The 14,811-nt window shown below is 38.4% G+C and overlaps 2 protein-coding genes across 3 annotated transcripts; both read left to right on the top strand.

Moving 5' to 3' along the window:
- Positions 1 to 1,240: 1,240 nt before the first annotated feature.
- LOC122970306 (forkhead box C1-B-like) lies at positions 1,241 to 2,361 on the top strand. The gene is made up of 3 exons (XM_044336436.1): positions 1,241 to 1,396; positions 1,488 to 1,580; positions 1,681 to 2,361. Exons 1-3 carry the CDS (start codon positions 1,241 to 1,243, stop codon positions 2,326 to 2,328), a joined length of 897 nt encoding a protein of 298 aa, XP_044192371.1. The 3' UTR covers positions 2,329 to 2,361.
- Positions 2,362 to 3,621: 1,260 nt separating this feature from the next.
- LOC122970446 (forkhead box protein H1-like) lies at positions 3,622 to 6,309 on the top strand. 2 transcript variants are annotated; one of them, XM_044336593.1, is made up of 4 exons: positions 3,622 to 3,736; positions 4,729 to 4,945; positions 5,037 to 5,132; positions 5,233 to 6,309. In XM_044336593.1, exons 2-4 carry the CDS (start codon positions 4,832 to 4,834, stop codon positions 5,890 to 5,892), a joined length of 870 nt encoding a protein of 289 aa, XP_044192528.1. In that variant the 5' UTR covers positions 3,622 to 3,736; positions 4,729 to 4,831; the 3' UTR covers positions 5,893 to 6,309. The 2 variants fall into 2 exon arrangements, with proteins under 2 accessions (XP_044192528.1, XP_044192529.1); XM_044336594.1 differs by lacking the exon at positions 3,622 to 3,736 and adding an exon at positions 3,983 to 4,140.
- The last annotated feature ends 8,502 nt before the right edge of the window (positions 6,310 to 14,811 follow it).

The raw sequence follows: 14,811 nt of genomic DNA on the forward strand, positions 1-14,811 counted from the left end.
TCGTGCAGAGATAAAATAAAAAAAGACTGTAACCTCTGAAAAACTGAAAACTCATCACAGTAATTTTAAAACATTGAGGAGTTTCACTGACACAGTGTGTTAGTGAAATGCTCTTGTGAGGCTCAGATGAGGTGTTAATCACTGGAATGTGTCTGAAGATTTTCTCTGTTATATTCCAGTCAAAATCATTGTGTTTGTTTGTTGATCGCCCGTTTGAGTTGTCACATTCCAGTGTTTGTCACCTCATTTACTCCAGCCTTTGTCTGTGATAGTGATTTACTTGTTTGTGAAGGGACACAATAGTCACATCTACTAAATATTCCCAGAATCATAACATGTTGTAATGGGCTAACTTTTATTTTTAGACACTATCAAGTTACAAGCTTGAGAACAATATGAAGACACATGAAGATTTGATAAACTTGCAGCCAGCACAGAATACTTTTGAATGTTTATTTCTATCTGTGTTAGGGTTAGTTTGAAGATTTAGCAGCAACACATCTGTCAGCAATATGAAGTACGGTACAAACTCAGGTTGATGACTTCCAAAGCTTAACTGTTTACTTAAAGACACTGTCAAAATCTCTGAATATTTAAATGCTTTTTGCCAAATCTCAAAGGCAGAGAGCATGAACATGAACTCTTGCTGAATCAGTTCCATGTCAACACTTACAAAATCTACCTGTGCACAATGATAGTATGTGTGAGTTGTCTTTTGATAAAATATCAAATGGCAACCACCTCAGGGTGAGTTGAAATGAAAGTTTCACTTTGATGTAATTTGATCAGGTCTAAATATCAGTAAATTACACCTTTTGACATTTATGAAATGTTTGCTGTGTAAAGAATGTGCAGGACCATTCAAAATAACTATGTGCCTCTCTTAATATGACAATGTATATACAACAACTTTGAACCTTGTGCTATTCACTTTTTAGGGAGTAATTTGAGAAATATCTTGAACAAAGAGGCAGATGAGACCCTGAGAGCATTCAGATAGACATGCTGATGAACTTTTGGAAATGGACTATCACTGTGATCATTGGCTCCACCTCCATCAATAACGGCCCATCTACTTATCAAAAGGTCCTCATTAACCTGCAGTGAACACCCTCTAATGTCCTTTTATCCCAACAGGACTTATAACCAGAGTTGACCACTTCAGGTCCACATCTGCACTCAGTGTGGTTGTGATAGCACTGATCTGTGTGTGAGACCTGACTCTTCTCCAACAAACAAGATGCAGAACAGGACTGAGGAGCTTGGAACTCAGCGTCCTTTCTTTGCTCCAGCCAGCAGTGCTCAGCGAGGCTTGTTGAGGAAGAGTACCACCTACCTGGCCAAGATCGCCGTTGTCCTCCAAGACGCTCCAAACAAGATGCTCACTTTTCCTCAGGTAAGACAGAATCATTTTTCATTGACTGTCTTTGCCATATGAACCATAAATTGTCATTTTAAAACCTAAATCTCAACTTGATGTTTTGCAGTTGATGGACAAGCTGGGACCATTCATTTGTGAGGACAGATCTGTTGTGAACAACATAAGAGTCTGTTTATCAACCAATAAATGTTTTGTCAAGGTTAGTGTTTATTACAAAAGGTTTGATATGTCAAATACACATAATTATGAAAGGAACAAACTGACTTCTGTCTCTTTACTCAAATGTGTTATGTTTTCAGATTCCAGTGGTTCCTGATTCACTGGACAGCAAGAGAAACTACTGGAAACTGGACTTCAGTCAGATTACAGCAAAGATGGTGCGTCGTCACTTCAAAGGAATCCTGGAGTTCTTCCCTGAGTTGACCTCCGAAGTGGAAACAGAGAAGACGAGTAGACCATCAGAGGCCTGCTCAGCTCTCCACTCTCCTGAACCTGCAGCCTGCAGAGCTGTTCAGATCAGATGTGAGGTGAAGTTCAGCAGCCCGTTCTCTATCGAATCCCTCCTGAAGAGAGACAATCCCTCTGCTTCAGCCTCCAAAGCTTCCCCTCTGTCCAATGTGCCAGTCAGAGTGAAGCAGCAGGAGCCTCGACCCACACACACACGAGTCGGGACAAAGAGGAGCTTCAGCTGGGACTCAGGGGAGCCTCTCCTCCTGCAAGGTTCAGCTGGAAGTTCCCCCATCTGCTCAACAGGAGGCAACACACACCATGGACTCACTGCTAACAGAGCTGCTAAGCACATCAAAATGATGCATGTGTGTACTGAGCCCTCATTACCTGTCTACACAAGACTCAGTGCTGCTCCATATTTCACTAGCCCACACAGCAGTTACATCACTTACTCTGTACCCACATTTGCCCATGATGTTCACCATTTTCGTTTGTAAAAATGTCTTTTACTACATACAAATTGCACTTTTATATGTATTATGATGTGGCACATACACTTCTGGAAAATTTTTCTTTAAGATCAGATGTAATGCTTTCAAATCACACAAGGCCCATAAATGGTCTTCTGTGAGTCTTTTTTATTTGTAACTTTTAGATGTTGAAAACTGAGGTTAAAAGTAAGTGTGAATATTTCCTGACATTCTGCTTGATGGACCCTCGGTGAGATAAATTACATTACTTTCTTGATCTAATTTAGTGGCTAACTGAGGTAAGAAAGCATGCAAACAAATGTATATGGACAGAACACCTTTGTGCGATATGGCAAACAAAAGTTTTGTGTTTGAGGTCAGCATTCAGACAACAATTAAGAGGGTGACATGGTATTTCAAAGATTGTCTGAACAATTAAAGGTGTTACTTTTTCCAACATTTAATTTTATTGTATATTATTTTGAGTTTTATTTCTTCTGTACTTCTTGGGTACATAGACTCAAATCTCACCTTAAAATGTAGGCAATGACATAAACACAGGGATGGTAAGAAATGCTCAAAGCACAAGATACATTTTTTTCAGAGCTAAAATTCCCAAAGAAAAACACTAAAATCACGTCCTTTGAGATACGATAAAAACCAGTCCAGTGCTGACCCAGATAGGCCAATCCCCCTTTCAAGCCTCTCCTTTAAAATATTATGATCAATAGTGTCCACAATTAGATCCAATAATACTGTAATAGAAACTCTACCATTGTCACTATTTATTCTTAAGTCATTAATAACATTGACCAAGGCTGTTTCTATACTATGGTTGTGGCACAGAACAGACATTAACCCCTTGTTAGTTATTCATTTAACTCCATGTGGTGTTATCTACATGGAGTTAAATGAATAACTAACTCTCAAAATCAATAAATTAGATAACCAGTATAAAGCTAGGAAATTATGTGTTTATCTGTGGTGGTCTTACTTTTTTCTAATAAATTGTTGTTTCACTACTGTTTCACTCCATTTACATAAGGCGTATGGTAATTTCTCGGAATAGCAATTATAATGGCTGAATATTGTCTCCTTTTCCTTTTTCACATGTACATCAAAGCCTCCCTGAATGCAACTGACATAACTTTGTCTGCATCAATCAGTTTCTGTTATAATTACTAATGTAATAGTGACATTTTCATTACAACTTATGAGCAGGCATCTGTTGAATCTGAAATGTTGCGGAGCAAAACCTGCAACCCACTCAAACCTGGTTGATAGACAGATCCCAGAGCAGCTGAGTAGCACACCTTCAATCACAGATGAGTGAAATCAGCTGGTATGGTGTTTGGTCAGAATGTAGACTCACAGCCCTCCATCAGAGTCACATACTGAACTTGTTTTTACACTCTGCACAAAGCTTTGAGTACAGGTAATGTGTTCATTCATGTGAATGGGGATCAGTGATGTAAATTATGTCAGCCTTTACATTGGACAATAGGCAGTAGATTAGACTTTAATGGGGTGATGAGTGGTGTGAAAACAGCTGGAATGTGGTTAAATGGCTCATTGGCATGTCAGCTGTGTATTGTGTGTTATGCCAGCCCTTGAGAGGACAAACAACATGGTTGTATTGTCTCTTACAAGAACTTGAGAAATAAGGTTGTGCAAAATGTCAGATGGAATATTTCAGTTCCAAATGCATGTCGTGTCCTGTGTATAAATAAAGGAAATTGGATTGAAGCAGGAAAAAACACACATGCAGATAATTAACAATCAGTTGAAGTTTGTCTGCTGCACCACTGTGAAAACATATTTCACCAAAAAGACTTAAGCGTGAGTTCAGTTTTAAGGTTTTTCATATGTTAATTTATTAAATATATCCCAAACTGATGACAGTTATGTTAATCTTAATTTGTGAGTTTGTAGAATTGGTTTTGTTGAAGTAATGTCATTGCTTTTATAAAAACGGCAATGCTTTGTATATATTGATATTATTTGACACACTGAGACTTTATGCTCCCTGCCTCTGGAATTTGTCAAGAAAGCATATAAAACCTCAAAACAAAACCATGCTCACTTGTAACAATAATCCATTGTCTGATTGTGCATCTGATTTCTATTTCAGACTTAATTGTCAAGTCTCTGATGAATAAGTATTTCTAATATTAATATATATGCCATGTTGGATCTTGATGGCCATATTTAAAGTTTAGATCTAAGTCTGAAAAAGGTCAATCCTTAAGTGAACAAAGAGGCAGATCAGACCCTCAGAGCATTCAGGTAGACATGCTGATGAACTTTTGTAAATGGACTATCACTGTGATCATTGGCTCCACCTCCATCAATAATGGCCCATCTACTTATCAAAAGGTCCTCATTAACCTGCAGTGAACACCCTCTAATGTCCTTTTATCCCAACAGGACTTATAACCAGAGCTGACCACTTCAGGTCCACATCTGCACTCAGTGTGGTTGTGATAGCACTGATCTGTGTGTGAGACCTGATTCTTCTCCAACAACTAAGATGCAGAATAGGACTGAGAAGCTTAGAGCTCAGCTGAGGAAGAGTACCACCTACCTGGCCAAGATCGCTGTTGTCCTCCAAGGTGTTCCAGACAAGATGCTCACTTTTCCTCAGGTAAGACAGAATTATTTTTCATTGACTGTCTTTGCCATATGAACCATAAATTGTCATTTTAAAACCTAAATCTCAACTTGATGTTTTGCAGTTGATGGACAAGCTGGGACCATTCATTTGTGAAGACAGAAGCTCTGTTGAGAACAACATAAGAGTCTGTTTATCAACCAATAAATGTTTTGTCAAGGTTAGTGTTTATTACAAAAGGTTTGATATGTCAAATACACATAATTATGAAAGGAACAAACTGACTTCTGTCTCTTTACTCAAATGTGTTATGTTTTCAGATTCCAGTGGTTCCTGATTCACTGGACAGCAAGAGAAACTACTGGAAACTGGACTTCAGTCAGATTACAGCAAAGATGGTGCGTCGTCACTTCAAAGGAATCCTGGAGTTCTTCCCTGAGTTGACCTCCGAAGTGGAAACAGAGAAGATGAGTAGACCATCAGAGGCCTGCTCAGCTCTCCACTCTCCTGAACCTGTAGCCTGCAGAGCTGTTCAGATCAGATGTGAGGTGAAGTTCAGCAGCCCGTTCTCCATAGAATCCCTCCTGAAGAGAGACAATCCCTCTGCTTCAGCCTCCAAAGCTTCCCCTCTGTCCAGTGTGCCGGTCAGAGTGAAGCAGCAGGAGCCTCGACCCACACACACACGAGTCGGGACAAAGAGGAGTTTCAGCTGGGACTCTGAGGAGCCTCTCCTCCTGCAAGGTTCAGCTGGAAATTCCCCCATCTGCTCAACAGGAGGCAGCACACACCATGGACTCACTGCTGACAGAGCTGCTAAGCTCATCAAGAGCATGCATGTGTGTACTAAGCGCTCATTCCCTGTCTACACAAGAGTCAGTGCTGCTCCATATTTCACCAGCCCACACAGCAGTTACATCACTTACCCTGTACCCACATTTGCCCATGATGCTCATCATTTTCGTTGTAAAAATGTTTTTTAATACTTACAAATTGCACTTTTATATGTTTTATGTTGTGATTTTTCTTTAAGATCAGATGTAATGCTTTCAAATCACACAAGGCTCATAAATGGTCTTATTTTGTCATCATTGTAACTTTTAGCTTTTAGGAAAATTGAGGTTAAAAGTAAGCGTGAATATTTCCTGAAGTTCTGCTTGATGGACCTTCAGTGAGATAAATGACATTACTTTCATGCACTAATCTCATGGATTACTGAGCTGAGAGAGCATGTAAACAAATGTTTATGGACTGCTCTTTTTGTAATATGGCGATTTTATTCATTTTTGTTTTTTACAGAAAGTTTTGTAGCATTGTCAGCACTCTGACAACAATTAAGAGAGTGACATGGTATTTCAAAGTTTGGCTTGGAATGATTAAAAGTATTACTTTGTCCAGCATTCAGTGTCATTGTATATTATTTTTGAGTTTTATTTCCTGTGTACTTCCTGGAACATAGACTCTAATCTCACCTTAAAATGTAGGCCATGACATAAACACATAGAGATGTTAAAAAAGCTACAAACTACAGCACTGAATTATATGTTCCCTCCCTCCTCACACAAAACCATGCGTTGAAACCAGACACACTGATTAGTTACTAAATTTGAACATTTGCCCTTTAAACCTCGCTCCATCAGGCTGCAGTAACCTATTTAGTGCAGATGATGTAATACTGAGTTGACTGACCACAGTGGCGAGGTTGAGTTGAGCAAATATCTAGTAGATGAAATCTGTTTGCTTTTCTATTTGCAGCACATCAGAGCCACATGGAACATTGTCTGAACTAGAGCCTTGTTATTCCATCTGAACACCTTTTGATGATTCAAACTGAAAGATGGTGATTACTAATTAGAGGCAGTACTAGTATCGTAATTATTTGGAAATCTGTGAGGGTAAGAAAAGGTTTCTTGATATTGGCAAGAAAAGTGTACAAATGTCCTCTATGTGAAGGCTGGTGGATGAACTTTGTAACATGGCAAACCACACAGTGCAATACAACGCATTATGCAGCAATTTGTAGATGATGTGGGGTGGAGTCACATTAGCTTTACATTTAGCCACATAGGATTTACTCAGAGTACAAAGGCTAAAAGTCAAGGATTATGAAAAAAAAAAACATTAATTTATGCTTGTACTGTCCCTTCATATATAGTGGCCTAAAACACTCACCCAGTGCACATACTCAGTGTCAGGGCAAGACACAGTTAATGCTGAATGAGAGAAAAGGGAAAGAAAAGAAACCCAGCCTCCATCACCACATCTCATCCTGCTGTTAGGTCAATTTAAAGCCGTGAACACAGGAAAGACAAGCAGTAATTTTATGACCCAATCAGTCACCACAAATGTGAACTTAAACAGGCTTGTGGTAAGAAAGACTGTAAATAGTTGTATGTATGCTGACAATAACAAAAACTACAAACGCAATAGAAGACTTTTTCTTCTCCTACTGAAGGATTTACATGCAAAGGCACATATCTAACAAAATATTTTGAAGTTTTCAGACTGTATGTTCAGGTTTCTGAGATTCAATATCGGTCAGAGATCGTGATCCAAATGGTCAGAGGCTCAACTGGGAGGGAAGATCTTTGATTCTTAACCCCTTGCACACTGCATAATAATGTTTACTAGATAATACTCTCCTTGCACATCAGTGCAAACTCTCCACCATCTCGAATCTCAGTCACCATTGCCAATTGCTGTTAAACAGGCTATAAATAGCGCTGTGTTTCCAACCAAAATGATCTGAAATGGCTCAGTGTCTCAGTTTGGAAGAGCTTGGGGTTTTTTTCTCTGACTATGTGACATTTAAAACCAGCAACTCAATAGATTGACTGTTCTGAGGTCAAGTGTAAATGTTCTTTCTTACACATTTCACCCCATTTGACAGCCCTTATCAGGGTCAGGAATTTTTTTGCAGATAACATCAGAGCATGTGAGTCTGAGGGAGGTCTGTCATGGGACAAGAACTTGGCCGGAGAGAGGCCAAGGAAAGAGGAGTTGGGTGAACTCAGCATTTGGCATTGAATGCCCACGACATACTTCCACTCTGTGGGATTACTGGTGGACGACCTAGATTGCGACGCTGCCCTCCTGCCCTCCATTTTACTTTTTTTTTTCTCTCTCCCTCCCTCCCTCCCTCCACTCACTGGTCAACAGAGATTACACTGAGAGAGCAGAGCCTGGCCCATCAGTCAGAACTGAGCATGTGACTGACGGAGTGACACACTGCACGGATGGAAGACAAAAACACTTCTCCTTCCTTTCCTTTTCATTTTCTTCTTTAATTTATTCCTCACTTCTCTATAATTTCCACATCACCTTTCATCCTCCAGAATAGATGCATTACAGATTTTACAGTGATGGGCAGAATTTCATAAAAGTGATGAAAAGATTATACTAGGAGATTGATCTGACAAGAATTCCTTTAGTTGAACAATCAGTAGAAACTGGAGCTTGTTTGTCTGTCTGTCCACTGTTGAGGATTAACTTCAATCACTGGTTTGTATTTACAGATTGAGTAAACTGGTTCAAGCATTAATCCCCCTGACTGCTGTATAGTGCAGTGGATCCTGTGTTTACTTACAGGCCAGTATTGCTTTTGATGTCACAGATTTCCTGGTTTTACTGTAATTGATGCCTCTCTTCTTCTTTCAAATGAGAACTTACCAAACATATTCCAGGTCAACAACATACGCACATGCACAGTCATGTTTAAATGCTCTGATCCTGTTATTTTAGAGATTTGTTAAGGTAATAAAGTTACTGTTTCGGTAGCATTTGCCAAATCGCCTTTGGCCCTCGCTTCTCTATGTGAGCCGTTGTATGTGTGTGGTTGTCTGTACAGTGTGCCTGTGCATGTTTCAGGCTAATCTCTAGACAGCCACTTGTTTACATGTACTCCAGGAGACACCATGGGAGCCTGATGCACTGAGGATACAGACATGACTAATATAAGCACTTAAACTAATATTTGAGGTCTCCAGAGTAACAACAAATATGTATCCATTATTAATGTCATACTTTATATGTTTATATCAAATACTCAAAAAAATCATACAATTTATCCATTTAAGGAACACCCAGTGGTGGAAAGAATATTCAGATCTTTTGTCACAATATAAAAATAAATACAAGTAAAAGGGTTGTATTTAAAATATTAGCGTAGTAAAGTTTTATCAGCAAAGTGTACTTTGGCCTCAAGTATCAAAAGGAAAATGCTCACTATACAGCAGAATGACCCCTGTCCGTGTTATTTTATGTCAGTGTCATTTTTATTGTTGATTTATTACTTAACAGCCCTTTGATGATGTAGCAGGTCACGGTGAGGCTAATTTTACAACTTTATTTACTCAGGGGTGGTTTAATCTATAAAAGTGCATCATATCAAACAGGTTGATCATTTGTTTTGTGTAAAACTTATTCTGGAAGGTAACTAGTAACTATGGAGGATTAAAAAGTACAATATTTCCCTTTGAAATGCAGTGGAGTAGTGAAGTGTAAAGTCACATACTCGTGACTTTATTTTACTTTATTTACTCGAGTAAATAAAGTACCATGAGTCCCATAAAACAGGTTTACTGTAAAACCATGTGTCTGATATTATTTTATACAGTAAGCCTACAGTACCTGCCTATATGGATTAAACTACTACAGGTATATTGTGTTGATTCTTCTTAAAGGTACAGTAGATTAGCACATAAACTCCTTGAACTCTCTGTACTCATGCCGTGATGTCCCGAGTAAGTTAAGCAGCCGGCTGGAGGTATCCTAAAGGTGTGGCACTCGGACGTAAGAGGATAAACATCCACCACGTTGACATCCGCTCACAACAACAAACAACAGTCGGAGCAGTCACGTCGCGCTCGTCTTCCTCGTCCCGTTCCCGCCCAGCAGCCCCGCCCACAGCAGCTGCTGTTATCCTGAAACTCCTGAACCATCACTCCAGCCTGTTCATTCACACTGCTGCTGTGATGCGTTCAAGTGCTGTTTGTTATGTGGCGGTTGATTGATTTCAAAAGCAACATAAAGATGTTTTATGCTGCAGTGACTGAATAAAAATGAAAAAGTGAAGAATGAAAATGAAGATTGTTGTAAAAAAAAATATATCCTAGCTTAAAGTCAATGAAAAAAAATGAAAATAATATAATATAAATATAAATATAATAAATAAATAAACATTTGTGATGCTAATACATAAGATTTTAAGCTAAATCCTTTAACAGTATGGGCCTATATATTTTCAATGTTTAATATGAATTGATAATTGCTAATTTATCAGTGGTGGAACTAAGTAGTTTTACACATGTGCTGTACTTAAGTACAAATTTGAACTTAATTTAAGTGTTTTGTCACTTTAAACTTTCAATACACATCAATTTAGAGAGAAATATTGCACTTTTTTACTCAGTTACATTTACCTTACAACTACTGGTTATTTTACAGATTAAGATCTTTTTCTTTTTTTTTTAAACATGCTTTTTACTATAGGTTGAAATGTTTCAGAGTAAACTGCAACAGTATAAAAAAATGTTAAAATTAGCTCCATCTCCTCTAACTGCAAAAGCATTGCACTTACAATGCATCAGCATCTCTTGATAGTTTAGGTACATTTTGCAAATACTACTAATATTTTTTCAACTTAAGCAACATTTCGATGCAGGGCGTCTTCTTGTAGTGGTGTATTTCTACAGTGTGTTATTTCAACTTTTACAGAAGTAAAGGGTCTCCACCCTTGTCCTTTTCCTGCTTCACTGAACTTTCTGACTAATCATAGAAGCAGTATTTACAACAGACAGTGAAGGCAGCATCACACACAATGAATTTGTGTGTTCAAAGTGCAAACAAGCTGGCCTAAAACTGTTTCAAATTCACTTTCAAATTCACTTGCATTTGCTCTACCCTGTGGTTGTGCCATACTTGCGCTTACTTTTAGAAAATGAAAACATCCTGTCTGTAATAGGAAACACACACAATGGGGTAGCCTGCTTTCATATGATTTTATCAAAAAAAAAAAATCAAAGAACAGGCCTATGTGGCAATACTTCATCATTTTACAGTACTTTTCACTTTATCGCACTTTTGATAATTTTTATGAGCCGCACCAAGAGATATTTTGTCTTTATGCAGGTAATGTGGCAGTGACCTTTGATTTACAACAGTTATATCAGCTTCTTTTTAAGAGTGTTTTGTTTGTTTATCCTCACTGTAAGGTTATTAAGGAATCATTAATAGCTGGCCTATCTAGTCCAACGACTAATTCACTTCAGTAATTATTAACAACAAGTGACCCAGGGAAGCAGCCAACACAATATCAAAGAGCTTCAATTTTGTGTCCAACTTTAACCAAAACAAACTGTCAATAATTGATAAATGAAATAATTTGCAAAATTCATTGTGTTTTATGGTTTAGATTGCACTGAGTTAATCAACTCTAAGTTTTCCTCGGCTGTCAGTGATTCTGTAACTGAGGACACGCGGTCAGTCAAAACATCCTACACACACACATACACACACATACACACACACACACACACACACATACAGGCACACATTCCACGCTCCCTCCTTCCCCATATCATTTCTGCCGATGCCCCTCTGCTCTCATCCAAAACATACTTCCATCCTACTTCATTGGACACCACCCATCCCTGGTCCAATAATCAAACAGCTGTGTCCACTGTTTATATATAAACCCTGTTGTTCCACAATGCATTACCTAATTTGCCTGTGTGGAGGACTAATAAAAAACAGTCCCACCTGTGGCACAGCAGGGTCTGTTATCACAGTCTTCCCTCTGTACTGTAGGTCACAGGACACAAACCACCTCTGTAATACATAGGAAGAGGCCCATGGAGGCCCAGGATTAGATTTTAATCTCATTCTTGGGCTCTAATAATACTTTTAAAATTCCCATTTTACAGTTATTAATTTAATCATGTTTTGAAATGAATCTCCGCTCTGGTAGTGCACTCTTACCAACCAGCTAATGTCATCCTGACCTTGCATATTTTCCCCAGGAATCAAAACAGAGGTGGGTTATGTGCAGTTTAGTAACCGGTCCAACTTTATCTGCAGAGGCTGACCTGCTGCTGCTGCTGCTACTGGAATGTCTCGCGCCTGCCAGGTCTAATTGCGGAAAAATAACTTAACAATCAAGGGGGATTTTCACATTCATTAAAAAGTAACAAATATGGAAGAGCAGACTATTTGATGTAACAGACTGTTTGAAACAACTGAAGATAAATTTGCTACAAGTGTAACCTTGCGTATCCAAATTTTGTTCCCAGCTTAGTTCTGTGTATCAAAGGGATTTCTAGGTAGCACCAATGCCCAGCTTGTAAGCAGTTACAGTAGGGCAGCAATGGCACAGAGTTCTTCAACAGCTTTGCTTAACTGTGTCATCAGTACCTACTGTGCCCTGGCATGTTCACTGTGTCTAAAAATGGTTCTGGATATAAAGATATTAGCGCTATGATGGAGAACGTGATGAACAGTGACTATGGCTCTGAGAGGATTAGGGTTAGCTCAAGTCCGCTCGCTGTTTGTTTATCTTGTTTTCTTATGCAATGCACTCAGTCAGATGCATGCTGGTCATCCACATAACCACCATCCCCCTTTAGCATTTACTTTCACAGCTGGATCACAACTATTCCCTTTTTAACCAAATGATTTACTGAGTTCTGAATTGGCAATAAAGGGCAGCTATGCATATAAACCAGTCACTTGACTAAATATCATTGTGAAATATAATTTGTACTTCATCGATTAGACTGTGTGAATACATGAATGATCACACTTTAATGTGTCACTAGTCTTGTGCCTTTGCCTCTCCTAGAAAAGGCAGAATGTTGTTCATGCCTTTTAAGACACAGTCTTTAATAATTACACAGACTTGTGTGCTGAGAATGTGTCAGCTGACTGTTGTGCTCTCAGATGTGTCTCTCAACCGCGTCCATTGAAAACAACGTCTGATAAGCAACTTTGATAACAATGAAGAAGTCACATTTCTTGTTCTTGTCTTTATCGTGTTTCCAGAGATTTTTACCATCCACATGAAAATTCAGTTGCATCCAGCTAGTTTAACCTTTGCCCCCAGGAGCTCACAGACCAAACAAACAATGTCATTAAGGCTTTACTGTTTAATGATACATCTGCGAAAATCACCCGGTCCGGTTAGTCACTCAGTAACAACTTTATCGACATCAAGAGAAAGGAGGACAGTCTTATCAAAACAGTTACTGCAGCTTATTGAGATAATCAGTAGTGAATACAGGTCAAATCAGGAGCTGAAACCGCTGTAGGTAAACTCACTTTACAGGCAAATAAAATAACACAGAGATGGGTTGTTTGTTTGTTGACCTACAATGAGGTGCAATAATGATAAGATTCATAAATTTATAGAACACCTGGGTGCTGGCAGCTGGGGAGTAATAGACAGAAAACTGCAAAATACACAAACATGCTGAAGTACTTCTGTCTGTTGAATATGAAGCTTGAAGACATGGTGATCTTAGCTTAGCATTAGCAAGAAGAATGGAAACAGAGGGACAAAGCTAGGACAAATTCCACAATTTGCACTTTGGTTTTTGTTCGGATCAATAAATCTAACTTGTTAATTAGTGAGCTTTAAAGGTACTGGTGGGAGGATTTTGTTACCTTTGGACAGAGACATGCTAGTGGTTTCCCCTTGTATTTTTAGGGAGGTGTATTTCCAAAATGTTGACAGATTGAAGTAAATTTTTAACTTTTTTAAAAACCTTTGTAAATTTTACACAAAGTTTGTGAAAAAAATGTACTATTGAAGTCAAAACTGTCACTGTCAGAACTTTATTGTTGGCTTGATTTGCATTGAAAATACAAACATTCCTTTATTGACACTGATAACATTTTACAAACCTTTTACTACGTGACTTACAGACACATTTTATATCATGTGTGTCTGAATCACTTTTTGTTGTAATCATTCTTGTTACAAGCCCGATGAATCACTGAGGCTGTTATAACTGGATGAATCTAGCTTAGAGGAGGGCCACACAAAGACTGCATGGGTGTGTGTGGTGAGTAATACTAAAGAAGAGGAACAAACTGATGCCAGGAAACAGCCTTCAAACGTATTATATTTCATGTTAATTTTTGTGCTTTTCAGGATGCAGCAGCACTTAGTGCAAATGGAAGAGCTTTGACCTTCAGCGCTGCATATTCTGTCTTTCATTATCTGCTCTGTTTGAAGTGACCAGCGGTACGTTGTGGTCATGAACTGAAGTGATGAAACACACTTCAACTGGATGACCCCTGACTGGAATACAGAAAGAAGATACAGAGAAGAGTGAGACAGTTTCACCCGCCTTACATTCCGTGTCCTTACACCACCTCATCTGATGATTTATTTCTCTTTACCAAACATCCTGCCTCACAGGATTAACATTAGAGAACACAGTGGGCCTGCAACTAACAATTATATTCATTATTAATTAATCATTTGGTCTATAAAATGTCAGAAAAGGGTGGAAAATGTTGATCGCTGTTTCCTAAAGCCCAAAGTGACAACCTCAAATGTTTTCTTTTGTTCCGACCAACAGTCCATAACCCAAAAGTATTCAGTTTACTGTCATAGAAGGTTAAAAAAACAGAAAGCCTTTATATTTGAGAAGCTGGAATCAGATATTTGGACATTTTTTCTTTAAAATATAAAAAAATAGTTGGCAATTCATTTTCTATCAGTCAACTAATCCATTAATCAGCTAACCCTTGCAGCTCTAGAACACAATAAGACTAAAACAATAAGAAGTTACAGTTTGCATAACCATAAGGACATAAAATCATGAAATATAAGTATAATTCAAATGGCAATGGGAAGGAAATGTATGACAAATACAACAAAGACGTAAATAAAAGCAGAA

The sequence above is a fragment of the Thunnus albacares genome, chromosome 19 (genome assembly GCF_914725855.1).
Source record: "Thunnus albacares chromosome 19, fThuAlb1.1, whole genome shotgun sequence".
Taxonomy (NCBI): domain Eukaryota; kingdom Metazoa; phylum Chordata; class Actinopteri; order Scombriformes; family Scombridae; genus Thunnus; species Thunnus albacares.